Source organism: Bos grunniens, chromosome 6 (genome assembly GCF_055505025.1).
Source record: "Bos grunniens cultivar Pamir isolate PY7600 chromosome 6, Bosgru_T2T1.0, whole genome shotgun sequence".
Classification (NCBI taxonomy): domain Eukaryota; kingdom Metazoa; phylum Chordata; class Mammalia; order Artiodactyla; family Bovidae; genus Bos; species Bos grunniens.
In genome coordinates, this window is record NC_141170.1 from 49610691 (window position 1) to 49626068 (window position 15378).

At 39.3% G+C, this 15378-nt stretch overlaps 1 protein-coding gene across 3 annotated transcripts in view; it reads left to right on the forward strand.

Annotated features, from left to right (window-relative positions):
• SCFD2 (sec1 family domain containing 2) overlaps nucleotides 1-15378 on the forward strand; it is a 396134-nt gene that overhangs the window by 76891 nt on the left and 303865 nt on the right. The window contains exon 5 of one of the 3 annotated variants that reach the window (XM_086405774.1): nucleotides 8218-8510. The exons of the other annotated variants lie outside the window; for them this stretch is intronic. Coding sequence (XP_086261900.1) covers nucleotides 8218-8277 — 60 coding nt within the window. The 3' untranslated portion in view covers nucleotides 8278-8510. Of the gene's footprint in view, nucleotides 1-8217; nucleotides 8511-15378 lie in introns of those variants that run through there. 3 annotated transcript variants of the gene reach the window in all.

Consider the following 15378-nt stretch of genomic DNA (forward strand, 5'->3'; position numbering starts at 1 on the left):
TATTAATCCTAGGAGTAGAATCATAGATCTCTTCTTCCTAAGCGTGAACACATGCATGCCTACACACACACACACACACACACAAACACACACATGTTCTTTCATCCTGTCCCGTGTATAGTAGGCCTAAATAAAGAAAACTAGAGCTAAAGCAACTTGATTCTGACAAATAGGGAGCCTTTGGGCCTTAACAATTGTTAATCTGTCTTATTAGAATGTTCTTTTCCAGCTCTTCTCATGGCTGGTCAGATTAAAACTGAAATGCCATTTCCTCAGGGAAGCCTTCCCTGGATAGCTTTTCCCTGAGAAGCCTTCCCTGAGAAGCTCCAAAACTTTGGAGCTTCAGCATCAGTCCTTCCAATGAGTATTCAGGGTTGACTTCCTTTAAGATTGACTGGTGTGATCTCCTTGCTGTCCAAGGACTCTCAAGAGTCTTCTCCAGCACTATGATTCAAAAGCATCGTTTCTTTGATGCTCAACCTTCTTCATGGTCCAACTCTCACATCTGTACATAACTACTGGAAAAACCATTGCTTTGACTATATGGACCTTTGTCACCAAAGTGATGTTTCTTCTTTTTAATATGCTTCTTGGTTTGTCGTATCTTTCCTTCCAAGGAGCAAGCATCTTAATTTCATGGCTGCAGTCACCATCTGCAATGATTTTGGAGCCCAAGAAAAGAAATTCTGTCACTGTTTCCATTTTCCCCCATCTATTTGCCATGAAGTGATGAGATCAGATGCCATGATCTTAGTTTTTTGAATGTTGAGTTTTAAGCCAGCTTTTTCACTCTCCTCTGTCACCCTCATCAAGAAGCTCTTTAGTTCCTCTTCACTTTCTGCCATTAGAGTGGTATCATCTGCATCTCTGAGGTTGTTGATATTTCTCCTGGCAATTTTGTTTCCAGCTTGTGATTCATCCAGCTTGGCATTTCACATGATGTACTCTGCATATAAATTAAATAAGCAAGGAGACAGTATACAGCCTTGATGTACTCCTTTCCCAGTTTTGAACCAGTCCACTTCTCCATGTCTGGTTCTAATTGTTGCTTCTTGACCTGCATATAGATTTCTCTGGAGACAGGTAAGGTGATCTGGTATTCCCATTTCTTGATTGGCTTGCAGTAAATGGATAAAGATTTGAGTGGTTTACCTGAGTCTTAAATGATATCTTGCCCTATGGCCTTTAGGACAGAGGCTTCTTAATGTTCCCACCACCTAGTGTCACCTTTTTACATATATATTATGTGATCACCCAAAATAATGACAGTGATTTGCAGTTAGCCTACCAGCTTAATGCAATCAAGTTCTCCTGAGTGAGAAATGAGTAGGATTATGTGGGCCACTTTCAGACTGTGCAGGGAAAGGACGGGTGTGTGCTTTTCCTACACTTTCTTTGTGTTGAAATGTAAGAATAGGATGTGGCTGACTTGAATTACGAGAGGACGCTGCTGTGTTGAAGATATTTAATAGAAAGATGGAAGAACCATAACTGGTTCGCTGAAGATGGTGTAAACACCATACCAGCCCTGGACTCCTGACCTGGTCTTCATGTGAGTGAGAAATATATTCCTATTTTGTTTAAGCCACTGCAGTTTTGAGTTTCAGTGATAGTGGCCAAGCATTCTAATTAACATGGCCATCTTTCACTATAATTTTCATCACAGAAGTCTGTGCTGTGAGTCTTGTAATTCTGATCGTTTATGATCTCATGGGAAAGTGATCACCATAATGGAGTGTCTTAATATTTTTACTCTTAAACATCCCTAGATTCTGAGTTATTTGGAAATAATATAGGAGATTTAACTTATTTTTATGAAACACTAAATAGAGTTTAAAATTTTTTCCACAGAAATTTATGGGTAAATTTCCAGATGAAAGACATTTGTAATTAAAGAGATCTGAGTAGCCTAAGATGTTGGTTCTTTAGGGGCTCATGTAATTAGACTCTTGTATTAACTCAAAAGACCTCTATTCTTCTTTCTCCTCACAGTTCAGAACACCTGGGGAGACACTGCCTCATCCGTAGGTAGAATACACTTTACTGGTCCTCAGAAATATAAATCATCTCTTCATCACTTTCTGCCTCCTCCAGGGAAGCTCTGCCATCTAGTTCCTTGCCAAGAGAGGTGTCACTTCCAGATGGTGGAGAGAAAAACTCAAACGCATTTTCCAAAAGAAAATATTCTTTTCCATTTCATATAATAACAATCTATTGAACACACACTGTTTGCCAGATAGTGAAGTTATAAAACCAAAGCATAAACGGTTTCTTGGATGAGTGTTCAGTTTATTCTGTAATGTGGATTAGCTGTCAGTGCTTAGTACCATCTGTGCTATTTTCAGGGATACAGGACCAAGTAGGATTTCCTGGCCTGGTCTGAGTACCCGAGTACTGCATTTATAGTATTTTAAAAACAAATTTCTTGGACTGCTGATTTAACTTTGAGGATTGTATAGCAGAGGTTGGGACAAGTTATGAATTTGACCACGGTCCTACCAATAGAGTCAGAACCAGGTTAAAACCCAGATATGTCTGATACTGAAGCCATGCCCTTCGCTGCTCTGTAGTGCTGGAATATTTATCCTGCGGCAAGGCATCAAGTGACTATTGGCCACTTTCTTCTCATACTCCACTCACGCTTGTTCTCAGGCATTAGTATAAAAAAGTTTTCAAAACACAATAAGGTCTACATAATTCATTAATTAAGATTTCAGTTTATATCATTTAAATTGATAACTTTCTCTGTGAACACTGAGATCATTTAAATGTGTTTTTTCACTAATTTGTTTGTTATTGATACATATATAAATTTGGCATCCAGGTTAGAATTTCATCTTGAGCTTTGCTCCTCAGCAAGCCTTTTTTTTGAAACCGCATGAGACTTACACATCTCTCTGTAAGCATACAATGTCTCTATTTCACTTTTATCCCACAGAATATTTTATTTTAATCTGGTTCTTCTCTTCTATCACATTAAGGTATTATGTTTTTGAATAATAAAAGAGAAAGACACATGGAAAATAGAAAAATACCCATGAACTTTTTGTTCCTTTGCCCAGGGAGGGCACATTGCCAGGTTTTGGAGTTGGGTGAATTCGTGCCAAGCATCTGATTAGAAAGTGAGAGTTGAATATATAGGCTAAGTAAACTGTTTTAAACTGGGTTTGCCTTAGAAGCAATGATATCATATGTTATTCCAGCTGGAAGCTAGAGCTAGTAATCAGGCAAAGTAAGTTCAAGACTAGCAATTTTGGTTCTAGCGTTTTGTGGGTCTACCAAAAAAGTTTCAAATACAGACTTTATGCCAGTGGCCAAAGGTACATCTGGGTGGGGCTTCGTTTTGTGAAAAACAAGAAGGGTACAGCCATTCTGGTTTGCTTGACCAAAAGGGAAATAATAATGGTTCGTGCTTCCCTGCATGGACTGAATCTTCTAAGGCTCTCCCTCCAGCTGTTTGTACTATGCTGGCCACTCCAATGCTGGGGTTCTCTTTTCCTATTTAAACATCCGTGTTTTTAAGAACGGAAGGCAATAATACTGTCTAATTGATGTTTTCTTTTTATAGTGTTCGTCAGTCTTGGAGAAACCAAGTCTTGCTTATGCCCCTTCACAGGATGTCTTGGGTGCAACCTTATGGCAGGTCTTTCTGAAGGAAGCCTGTGTCTACCTGCATACGAGTCACTCAGTCCAGTCAGATTCTTTTCGACCCCATGGATGGTAGCCTGCCAGGCTCCTCTATCCATGGGATTTTTCAGACAGGAGTGCCAGAGGTGTGTTGCCATTTCCTCCTCCAAGGGATCTTCCTGACCCAGGGATTGAACCTGCATCTCCAGCGTCCCCTGCATTGCAGGTGGATTCTTTATCTCCTGAGCCATTGGGGGATTCAGCCTATGCCTAGGCTGGCTGAATGTCTCAAGGACCCCAGTGCTTCACTTCTGACGTAGAATACCTAAGGTGCCAGAGACTTGCTTAACATCACTAACGAGCACCTGAGACTAGATGTAGGCTTGGGCCTGGGTGTGGAGAAATCTAAAAAGCTTTCTGTTTTTCACCACTCTCAAAGAGTTGCTGCTGCTGCTGCTGCTAAGTCACTTCAGTTGTGTCCAACTCTGTGTGACCCCATAGACGGCAGCCCACCAGGCTCCCCCATCCCTGGGATTCTCCAGGCAAGAACACTGGAGTGGGTTTCCATTTCCTTCTCCAATGCATGAAAGTGAAAAGTGAAAGTGAAGTCACTCAGTCGTGTCCGACCCTCAGCGACCCCATGGACTGCAGCCCACCAGACCCCTCCGTCCATGGGATTTTCCAGGCAAGAGTACTGGAGTGGGGTACCATTGCCTTCTCTGCAAAGTGTTACATAAATGAATTATTTATTGAGGATTTTTTTTTTTTTTAATGGACGACAACAGTGCTACTGATCTTCAAAAGTAGGAGAAATGTTTGTTCAGGATCTCAAGTTTCTTTCTGGTGAGGGGCATACTCGGTTTGGCCATGCCTGGTTTACCTTAGCACCTTGACCAAATGTGTGTGCCTTGGTGGCCCCCTTGCTACTTCCATCTTTGCTTCTAAGGTGAGGGTCTCAAAGCAGAAGAGCAAGAAGACTGAGTGGAAGCTGACCAGTCTGTCCCCTTTTCTCCAGAAAGTGTTGGCCTTGAAGAACAGAACATCGAATGATCCGAATCTCCTAAAGCAGACATCCCTTATGAGGGGTATTGTACGTGGCACTTCTGCGCCCTCTTTCAAGGAGCAGTGTTAGCTTATAACTTGCAGGATACTGTTGCAGTGTCACTTTACAAACATTATGGAAATAGTTCTTCTAGTAATTGATGGGATTTCATATCTGCACAGAAAAAAAAAAAAAATCCACAACTGGGCGATTCCATGTTGGTTGTACTGTATGTCTGTAACAGGAATTTTCCCTACTACAGTATGCAGGAACACTGTTCTTACTTTTCTTTTAATCTCCTGATTTTGAGCTCTTAAAAAAAGTAACAGATAAGCAAAACAGTTGCCAATATGCCTATTCCTAGGGACAAAATGTGTTAAAAATTGATAGATTACCATGCTGCCACATGGAGCTATTTCTGTTATTATTATTATATATTTTTAAATCTATTGCAGTTTGACAAAAAGAGTACAAAAGATTCCTTTTTACTTAGTCCACGTAGAGTTGATATAGTCCTTTTTCTTTTTAAGTGAGTTGTTTTGTTCAGTATTTCTGTTTTGTTTGATGTATTAGTAAGCGTTGTTTTCTTTGCAACGTTTTGGATTTGTAATGTTAAATGGAAAAAAATAAGGAGATGAAATTGGAAAAACATTATTTTTAAGGTAATTTTGTTTGATGGGTTTCTTTTTTCTTTTGCTCCCATAGAATTTTGTTTTAAAGATTATAGTCTAAATTAGAAGAGAAAAGAAAAAGATACATTGCCAATAATCCCATAAATATATCTCTTTAGAGGAAAGCTGCCTGTTTAAATAGGATAAAATACAATAGCCAAGGCATGAGTTACCAGCACTCAACTGACAAGAATAGTTTCTAATGACACCTACCTGATTGAAATTCTCTTTATGAATAATTACTATACTGATTGTGAAAAGGACTAATTCACGGTGTTCTTGCTTAACATGATAAAAGAATAGAGGAAAAAAAGGAAAATATAGATCAAATTTTAGAAGCAAAGGCATTTCACGTTTGTACTGGTGAAATTACCTCCAAATGAAGATTACTTCTTATGTACCCAGAATATAAAATCTGTCTGCTTAACCAACAGATATTTATTGGGCACCTACTAGACACCAGACGGAGAAGGCAATGGCACCCGACTCCAGTACTCTTGCCTGGAAAATCCCATGGATGGAGGACCCTGGTGGGCCACAGTCCATGGGGTCGCTAAGAGTCAGACACGACTGAGCGACTTCACTTTCACTTTTCACTTTCATGCATTGGAGAAGGAAATGGCAACCCACTCCAGTGTTCTTGCCTGGAGAATCCCAGGGACGGGGGAGCCTGGTGGGCTGCCGTCTCGGGTCGCACAGAGTCGGACACGACTGAAGTGACTTAGCAGCAGCAGCAGCAGCAGCAACTAGACACCAGACACCATCTTGGCACTGAGGCTGCATCAGTAAACAAGTAAAACAAGGTCTCTGCTGTTGTGGAGCTTACATCATATAATGAGTAAAGTCAAGCAACAGACAGTTAAATAATGAGCCTGCAATCAGCACAGATTTTGAGCATCTTGGGACTTCCCTGGTGGTCCAGTGGTTAAAACTCCACCTTGCAATGCAGGGGACCTGGGTGTGATCCTTGGTTGGGGAACTAAGATCCCACATGTAGAGGAGCAACTAGGCCCATGCACCACAGCTACTGAGCCCACTTGTTCCCAAGCCCATACACCACAGCTAGCGAGTCTGCATGCCACAGAGGAAGATCCCACATGATGCGAGGAAGATACCGCGTGCCACAACTAAGACCTGAGACAGTCAAATAAATAAATATTTTTTTAAAGTTCGTTGTGAAGCATCCTGTTAGAAGTTAAGGGTTTTTAAAAAATTAGTTTTCAATTGATAAAAGATGCATGTTTGAACTCATGAGTGATTCCTTTTGGGTATGCCATAGCCCACTTCACATGCATCCGTAATATGCATGTTAGTTATAACATGAGTGATGGTTGCTTGCATCCAGCTCCATCTGTCATAGCCACACCAACACTGACAGACTGGCATCTTAGGACTTATTTATCCATCCTTCCCCTTCACTTGGAGCTTGCTTACGTGATATATGAGGCTCGTGGTGTATATTAGTTCACTGAATATAGTTCTTCACAGTTAGACATTTTCATCTGATTTTTCTCTCAAATTGATTTTCACCAAACCCATGTAAGTGAGGTGATTTAATGGCTGAAGCAACAGAAGATGAAAGAATTTCAGTGACTACCTATGGTCACATGGGATGGCTCAGACGGTAAGGCGTCTGTCTACAATGCAGGAGACCTGGGTTCAATCCCTGGATTGGGAAGATCCCTTGGAGAAGGAAATGGCAATCCACTCCAGTACTATTGCCTGGAAAATCCCATGAACAGAGGCGCCTGGTAGGCTACAGTCCTTGGGGTCACAAAGAGTCGGACACGACTGAGCGACTTCACCTATGGTCACATGGAAAATATGTATATTTTTATGCCCATATGAAGGAATCATGGGTCATAGACAAGCCAACTTTAAGAATACTACTTTCCCATTTTTGTTGTGAAAGGTCTTTGAGAATGGTGTAGCTGATCATGTCTAATGTAACTTGGTCAAATTTTGTCAGATTTACAAATCTTACCAAAAATTCATCTTTCTTTTGTCAAACCACTCTCATTTTTACCTTACACTTTGTGAAATCATTCTGAAGCTTGTAGAAGATGTTTGTACTGAAGTTACAAGATGATCAATCCTCAATACCACCATCCTTGAGCTTTTACTAAGTGCAGGAACCAGACTTAAGTACTTTATATGCACTGTTTTATTCAAACCTTACCATTCTCTGGGTTGGGAAGGCCCCCTGCAGAAGGAAATGTCAGTCCACTCTGGTGTTTGTGCCTGGGAAATTTCATGGACAGAGGAGCCTGCTGGGCTACAGTTAATGGGGTCGAAAAGAGTCAGAAATGAATCAGTGACTAAACATCAACATACCGTTCCAGCAGCTGTTTGACGGATGAGGAACTAGAAGGTTAGAGAAGTGCCAGCCTAAGGTTACATGTTGGTGGTAGAGGCTAGATTCTATCCTGACTCCACCCAATCCCAAAGTTTGTGCTTTCGGCAATTATACTACACTACTTCAGAAGGCTTTCTTGAAAATGTGAGCTCAATAATGTTGTCAAGCTACATGTCTAGTACAGAACATGAAAATCTGCCTATTTATGAAATAATCACCTGTATATAAATTTACCAGAAAATATAAAGTCAGTCTCACTTATTTTTTTATTTTTTGTATAAATAAAAGGTTCTTGTAGTTTTTTCAAGGAACCAGCCCCTTCACTATGTCAAATTCATGTTATTTGCTGCTTTTCAGCTATACATCATGAACGATGAGCAGTGCATAAGGAGTAGAGAGGGTTTAGGCTCCATAGTTCGAGGTCCAAAACTTGGATGTTCAAGTATAGTGAAGTTAATCCAAACAGACACAGCTTTTGAGTTTTTGAAAAGACTTTGAACTGTTGTCTTCATTTATTTCAGCACTCTCAGCTGTATTGGATTGTACCATCCATAGACGCTCTTTGCTGGGAAGTACTTTAGTGGTCATCTATGTAAGAATCCCTCTATGGCATCTTCTCTATGGACAGCTTGTGTGAGTCTATTTAAAGTCTAGATTTCTTTCTAAATATTGCACGCACAGATTTTACTCTTAACTTTGAGGGGGTAGCATAATTGAGGCAATAGATTATTTGCTTTTAAAAAAAAAAAAAAAAAAACTTCTTTATTTAAAAATTTATGTTGGTATCTCTTATATACTGGCTTCCCCCAATGGCTCAGCAGTAAAGAATCTACCTGCAACGCAGGAGATGTAGATGTGAGTTCCATCCCTGGGTCAGGAAGATCCCCTCAAGTAGGAAATGGCAACCCACTCCAGTATTCTTGCCTGGAAATCCCACGGACAGAGGACCCTGGTGGGCTACAAAGAGTCGGACACAACTTAGCGACTGAGCACAGAGATGCAGTCTTATATACAATGCTCTTTTCTCAAACTACTTCATTTTGTCATCTTTCCATGGCTGAAATTACACTTGGTGCTCTTTTTTTACAAGATTATTGAATGGCAATAGGGAGGATCTTTATTATTGAAGGACAATGGATACTCAAACTCACCCAAGAGGCCAGAAGAGATGCTCGAAGGGGCCACCCCTGCCAGCTACCTTTCTGTTCTGGCAGCCGCATGCTCCATCTTTTCCCTCCGGAAGACAGAATGGTAAGAAGACATGAGATAATCCAAGACATCCTTAACAGCTAGATCTCCCAAGTATATCTCTCTGGGGGCTTCCGTTTTTCCCTTGGGGTTAAATAATCCATAGCAAATGTAATCATCTGACCACTGTGCAAAAAGTGTGTTAAAAATAATTGTGTTGGTGATAGAGGGGTTTTTATAGGGCAGTTGGTTTGTGGTGTAGCGGTGAGTGTTCTAAGGAGATTCTCAGCCACAGTGATCTTAATGTACACATCCAGTCATTTCATTGTCCTCTGTGTCTTCACACATGCTGTTTGCTTTTACTAGATCATTTTCTCTGCTTATCTAGAATACCCTCCCCCCTCCTTCAAGTTCAAATTACCTGCCTTTCCTTGGATGCTTCCCGTCAATTTTGCTGATCACCCTGTCTTCTTATTGCCTAGTTTATTTCTATCTACTAAGCTGTCTGTGGGTGGGGATCCTGTATGTTTTGTTTATTGCTGTTTTTCCATATAGTAGCTGTTCAATAAAGATTTCCTCTTAACTTGTGAATTTAATGCAATGCCATTCTGAATTCCAGTGAATGATTTTTTTGTAATTTGATTCAACTATTCTTAAAAATAACCAATAAAGATATGAAAAACAGTAATGCTGATTGAAACACTTGTCCATTTTAGCCTGTGTTATGATACTACCGATATATGTATCAATAATACTTTTTAAGGTTTTCTAGTATTTTTTGTTTTTGTTCTTGTATTGCCCATTTTAATTCAGTAATAATCACTACTTTTCCCTGCTATAAAATAGTTCAGAAATAAATGCTGTAGTATTTTAGTGTATTTATAAATTTTGTTTATTTAATGAAAGCAGTACCATAAGCCCTGGAAAAACAAAGAATAATAAATGGGCAAAAGCAATTGGTACCTTTTTATTACTGTGTAAAAATGGTATATTAAAAACCAAAACCAAAATAAGTCTACTATAAAATATTGGTAAGCATATGTTTTATCTAGGAATAATATGTTTTATCTAGGGAAAGTGTTAGGGCTTCCCTGGTGGCTCAGCTGGTAAAGAATCTGCCTGCAATGTAGGAGACCCAGGTTTGATCCCTGGGTTGGGAAGATTCCCTGGAGAAGGGAAAGGCTACCCACTCTAGTATTCTGGCCTGGAGAATTCCTTGGACTGTATACTCCATGGGGTCACAGTTGGACACGACTGAGTGAGTTTCACTTTCTTTTTCTTTCACTATAGCTTAGTGTGTAAGAGAAAGGACTTTAAAATCAGTTGATCCATCTGAATTTTGATCTGAATATTGCCTTTGTCACCTAGCAAGTGAACTTACAGCAAATTATTACCTCATTAAGCCTCAGTTTCTTCATCTATAAATTGTAAGGGCTGATAATAATAGCAAACTCATTAAATCTTTAGAATACAAAAATTTACCTAAAATACCCTTTGCCAATCACATGAAAAGTGCAAAAAAATTTCACCATTATCACTACCCTTAAAATTTTTATATAGGATGTTGGTAAATTAAAAATCCCATAAAAGGCAAGCAAAATGGGAAAAATACTGCCATAAAGATGAAGATTGATATACATGACATGGGGCTTCCCAGGTGGCTCAGTGGTGAAGAGTATCCCTGCTTATGCAGGAGACACAGGAGACGCAGTTTCAGTCCCTGGGTCAGGAAGATTCCCTGGAAAAGGAAATGAAAACCCACTCCAGTATTCTTGCCTGGGAAATCCCATGGATAGAGAAGCCTGTCAGACTACAGTCCATGGGGTCACAAAGAGTTGGACATGACTTAGCGGACACAACTTAGGGACTAAACAACAGCAACACATGACATGAAACTAATCCACTCATAGATAAGAGAAACATAACAGTTCAGTGGAGGAAACAATGGTTTAACAATGTGACCAACCATTATCCAGATGAAGAAATAACTGTGGCTAGTGAGCAAGAAAAAATATTCACCATTCCTAGTTAAAAAAAAAAGCTAAACTCAAGCTACACTGAAAAGCAATTTACCACTTCAAATTAACAAAGATTAACAATTGATAATTTAGTGATCAATGTCATGATCAAGAAACATTACTCTTGGGAAGATGAATTTTGTCAAAGCACTTTGACAATGTATGGTGAGACTCTTAAGATTTATACCTTTCCTGGTAATTTCACTTCTGGTAATTAATCTTAAGGACATAATCAGAGATGCTGTTATGATTCACTTTGATATGTATTCGTTGCAGTTTTATTTATAATGATGAAGAATTAGGAACAGCCTAACTATCCCAGGTGGCACAGTGGTAAAGAATCTGCCTGCAGATGCAGGAGATGCAAGAGATGTGGATTTGACTCCTGGGTCAGGAAGATCCCTTGGAGTAGGAAATGGTAACCCACTCCAGTATTCTTGCCTGAAAGATTCCAAGGACAGAGGAAGCTGGTGGGCTACAGTTCATGGGGTCACAAAGAGTCAATGCTGAGTGACTCAGCACACACACACATAAATATTCTACAGTACAATGGTAGAATGCAGTATGTAGTCATTAAAAATCAAGTTATTGAAAAATATTTTTGATGAGGTGAGAAAATGTTAATCATGTAATGCAAATGGAATAACAGTTTAATCAAGGATATGAAAAACAAAACTGTGTATAGTATGAATCCAACTCTTTTTTTTTTTCTTTTTTTTTTCATTTTATTCTATTTTTAAACTTTACATAATTGTATTAGTTTTGCCAAATATAAAAATGAATCCGTCACCGGTATACATGTGTTCCCCATCCTGAACCCTCCTCCCTCCTCCCTCCCCATACCATCCCTCTGGGTCGTCCCAGTGTTCTAGCCCCAAGCATCCAGTATCGTGCATCGAACCTGGACTGGCATCTTGTTTCATACATGATATTTTACATATTTCAATGCCATTCTCCCAAATCTTCCCACCCTCTCCCTCTCCCACAGAGTCCATAAGACTGTTCTATACATCAGTGTCTCTTTGGCTGTCTCGTACACAGGGTTATTGTTACCATCTTTCTAAATTCCATATATATGCGTTAGTATACTGTATTGGTGTTTTTCCTTCTGGCTTACTTCACTCTGTATAATAGGCTCCAGTTTCATCCACGTCATTAGAACTGATTCAAATGAATTCTTTTTAATGGCTGAGTAATACTCCACTGTGTATATGTACCATAGCTTTCTTATCCATTCATCTGCTGATGGACATCTAGGTTGCTTCTATGTCCTGGCTATTATAAACAGTGCTGCGATGAACATTGGGGTACACGTGTCTCTTTCCCTTCTGGTTTCCTCAGTGTGTATGCCCAGCAATGGGATTGCTGGATCATAAGGCAGTTCTATTTCCAGTTTTTTAAGGAATCTCCACACTGTTCTCCATAGTGGCTGTACTAGTTTGCATTCCCACCAACAGTGTAAGAGGGTTCCCTTTTCTCCACACCCTCTCCAGCATTTATTATTTGTAGACTTTTGGATCACAGCCATTCTGACTGGTGTGAAATGGTACCTCATAGTGGTTTTGATTTGCATTTCTCTGATAATGAGTGATGTTGAGCATCTTTTCATGTGTTTGTCAGCCATCTGTATGTCTTCTTTGGAGAAATGTCTATTTAGTTCTTTGGCCCATTTTTTGATTGGGTCATTTATTTTTCTGGAGTTGAGCTGTAGGAGTTGCTTGTATATTTTTGAGATTAGTTGTTTGTCAGTTGCTTCATTTGCTATTATTTTCTCCCATTCTGAAGGCTGTCTTTTCACCTTGCTAATAGTTTCCTTTGATGTGCAGAAGCTTTTAAGGTTAATTAGGTCCCATTTGTTTATTTTTGCTTTTATTTCCGATATTCTGGGAGGTGGGTCATAGAGGATCCTGCTGTGATGTATGTCCGAGAGTGTTTTGCCTATGTTCTCCTCTAGGAGTTTTATAGTTTCTGGTCTTATGTTTAGATCTTTAATCCATTTTGAGTTTATTTTTGTGTATGGTGTTAGAAAGTGTTCTAGTTTCATTCTTTTACAAGTGGTTGACCAGTTTTCCCAGCACCACTTGTTAAAGAGATTGTCTTTAACCCATTGTATATTCTTGCCTCCTTTGTCAAAGATAAGGTGTCCATATGTGTGTGGATTTATCTCTGGGCTTTCTATTTTGTTCCATTGATCTATATTTCTGTCTTTGTGCCAGTACCATACTGTCTTGATGACTGTGGCTTTGTAGTAGAGCCTGAAGTCAGGTAGGTTGATTCCTCCAGTTCCATTCTTCTTTCTCAAGATCGCTTTGGCTATTCGAGGTTTTTTGTATTTCCATACAAATTGTGAAATTATTTGTTCTAGCTCTGTGAAGAATACTGTTGGTAGCTTGATAGGGATTGCATTGAATCTATAAATTGCTTTGGGTAGTATACTCATTTTCACTATATTGATTCTTCCAATCCATGAACATGGTATATTTCTCCATCTATTAGTGTCCTCTTTGATTTCTTTCACCAGTGTTTTATAGTTTCCTGTATATAGGTCTTTAGTTTCTTTAGGTAGATATATTCCTAAGTATTTTATTCTTTCTGTTGCAATGGTGAATGGAATTGTTTCCTTAATTTCTCTTTCTGTTTTCTCATTACTAGTGTATAGGAATGCAAGGGATTTCTGTGTGTTGATTTTATATCCTGCAACTTTACTATAATCATTGATTAGTTCTAGTAATTTTCTGGTGGAGTCTTTAGCGTTTTCTATGTAAAGGATCATGTCATCTGCAAATAGTGAGAGTTTTACTTCTTCTTTTCCAATTTGGATTCCTTTTATTTCTTTTTCTGCTCTGATTGCTGTGGCCAAAACTTCCAAAACTATGTTGGATAGTAATGGTGAAAGTGGGCACCCTTGTCTTGTTCCTGACTTTAGAGGGAATGCTTTCAATTTTTCACCATTGAGGATAATGTTTGCTGTGGGTTTGTCATAAATAGCTTTTATTATGTTGAGGTATGTTCCTTCTATTCCTGCTTTCTGGAGAGTTTTTATCATAAATGGGTGTTGAATTTTGTCAAAGGCTTTCTCTGCATCTATTGAGATAATCATAGGGTTTTTATTTTTCAATTTGTTAATGTGGTGTATTACATTGATTGATTTGCGGATATTGAAGAATCCTTGCATCCCTGGGATAAAGCCCACTTGGTCATGGTGTATGATCTTTTTAATGTGTTGTTGGATTCTGATTGCTAGAATTTTGTTAAGGATTTTTGCATCTATGTTCATCAGTGATACTGGCCTGTAGTTTTCTTTTTTTGTGGGATCTTTGTCAGGTTTTGGTATTAGGGTGATGGTGGCCTCATAGAATGAGTTTGGAAGTTTACCTTCCTCTGCAATGTTCTGGAAGAGTTTGAGCAGGATAGGTGTTAGCTCTTCTCTAAATTTTTGGTAGAATTCAGCTGTGAAGCCGTCTGGACCTGGGCTTTTGTTTGCTGGAAGATTTTTGATTACAGTTTCAATTTCCGTGCTTGTGATGGGTCTGTTAAGATTTTCTATTTCTTCCTGGTCCAGTTTTGGAAAGTTGTACTTTTCTAAGAATTTGTCCATTTCTTCCTCGTTATCCATTTTATTGGCATATAATTGTTGATAGTAGTCTCTTATGATCCTTTGTATTTATGTGTTGTCTCTTGTGATCTCTCCGTTTTCGTTTCTAATTTTATTGATTTGATTTTTCTCCCTTTGTTTCTTGATGAGTCTGGCTAATGGTTTGTCAATTTTATTTATCCTTTCAAAGAACCAGCTTTTGGTTTTGTTGATTTTTGCTACAGTCTCTTTTGTTTCTTTTGCATTTATTTCTGCTCTAATTTTTCTTAACTAACAACAAGGATGAAGAAAGTAAAGAACATTAGGCACATAGACAAAATTAGAAGAAACAATGGAAAAAATACATGGGAATGATTATCATAGTTTTCAGTTTGTAGTGGGCTTTCCAGTTACCTATCATTGCAGCAGCAAAACTACCCCAAAATTTAGTGTCTTAAAACAAGCATTTTATTATAGCTCACAGTTATTTTTTATGGCAGGATTTTAAGCAGTAATCAGCTGGACAGTTCTCTGACTGTTTGCGACCCCATGGACCGCAGCCTTGCAGGCGCCTCTGTGGAATTTTCCAAGCAAGAATACTGGAGTGGGTACCCATTCCCTTCTCCAGGGATCTTCTCAACCAGGGATCGAACCTGGGTCTCCTGCATTGCAGATAGATTCTTTCCCATCTGAGCCATCAGGGAAGCCCAGCTTTCAGCTGGGCAGTTCTTCAGCCCCATGTAGCAGCTAATGAGGTGGCTTGGTGGTGGTGGTATTCAGCTGGGAGGGAGGCTGAAATAGCGGGTGCTAGGCACTGTCAGTCACATGTCTGGGCCTGAAGGGAACAGCTGAGAGGATGAGCTCAGCTGCAATTCCTACACATGACCTCTTCACATGGCAGT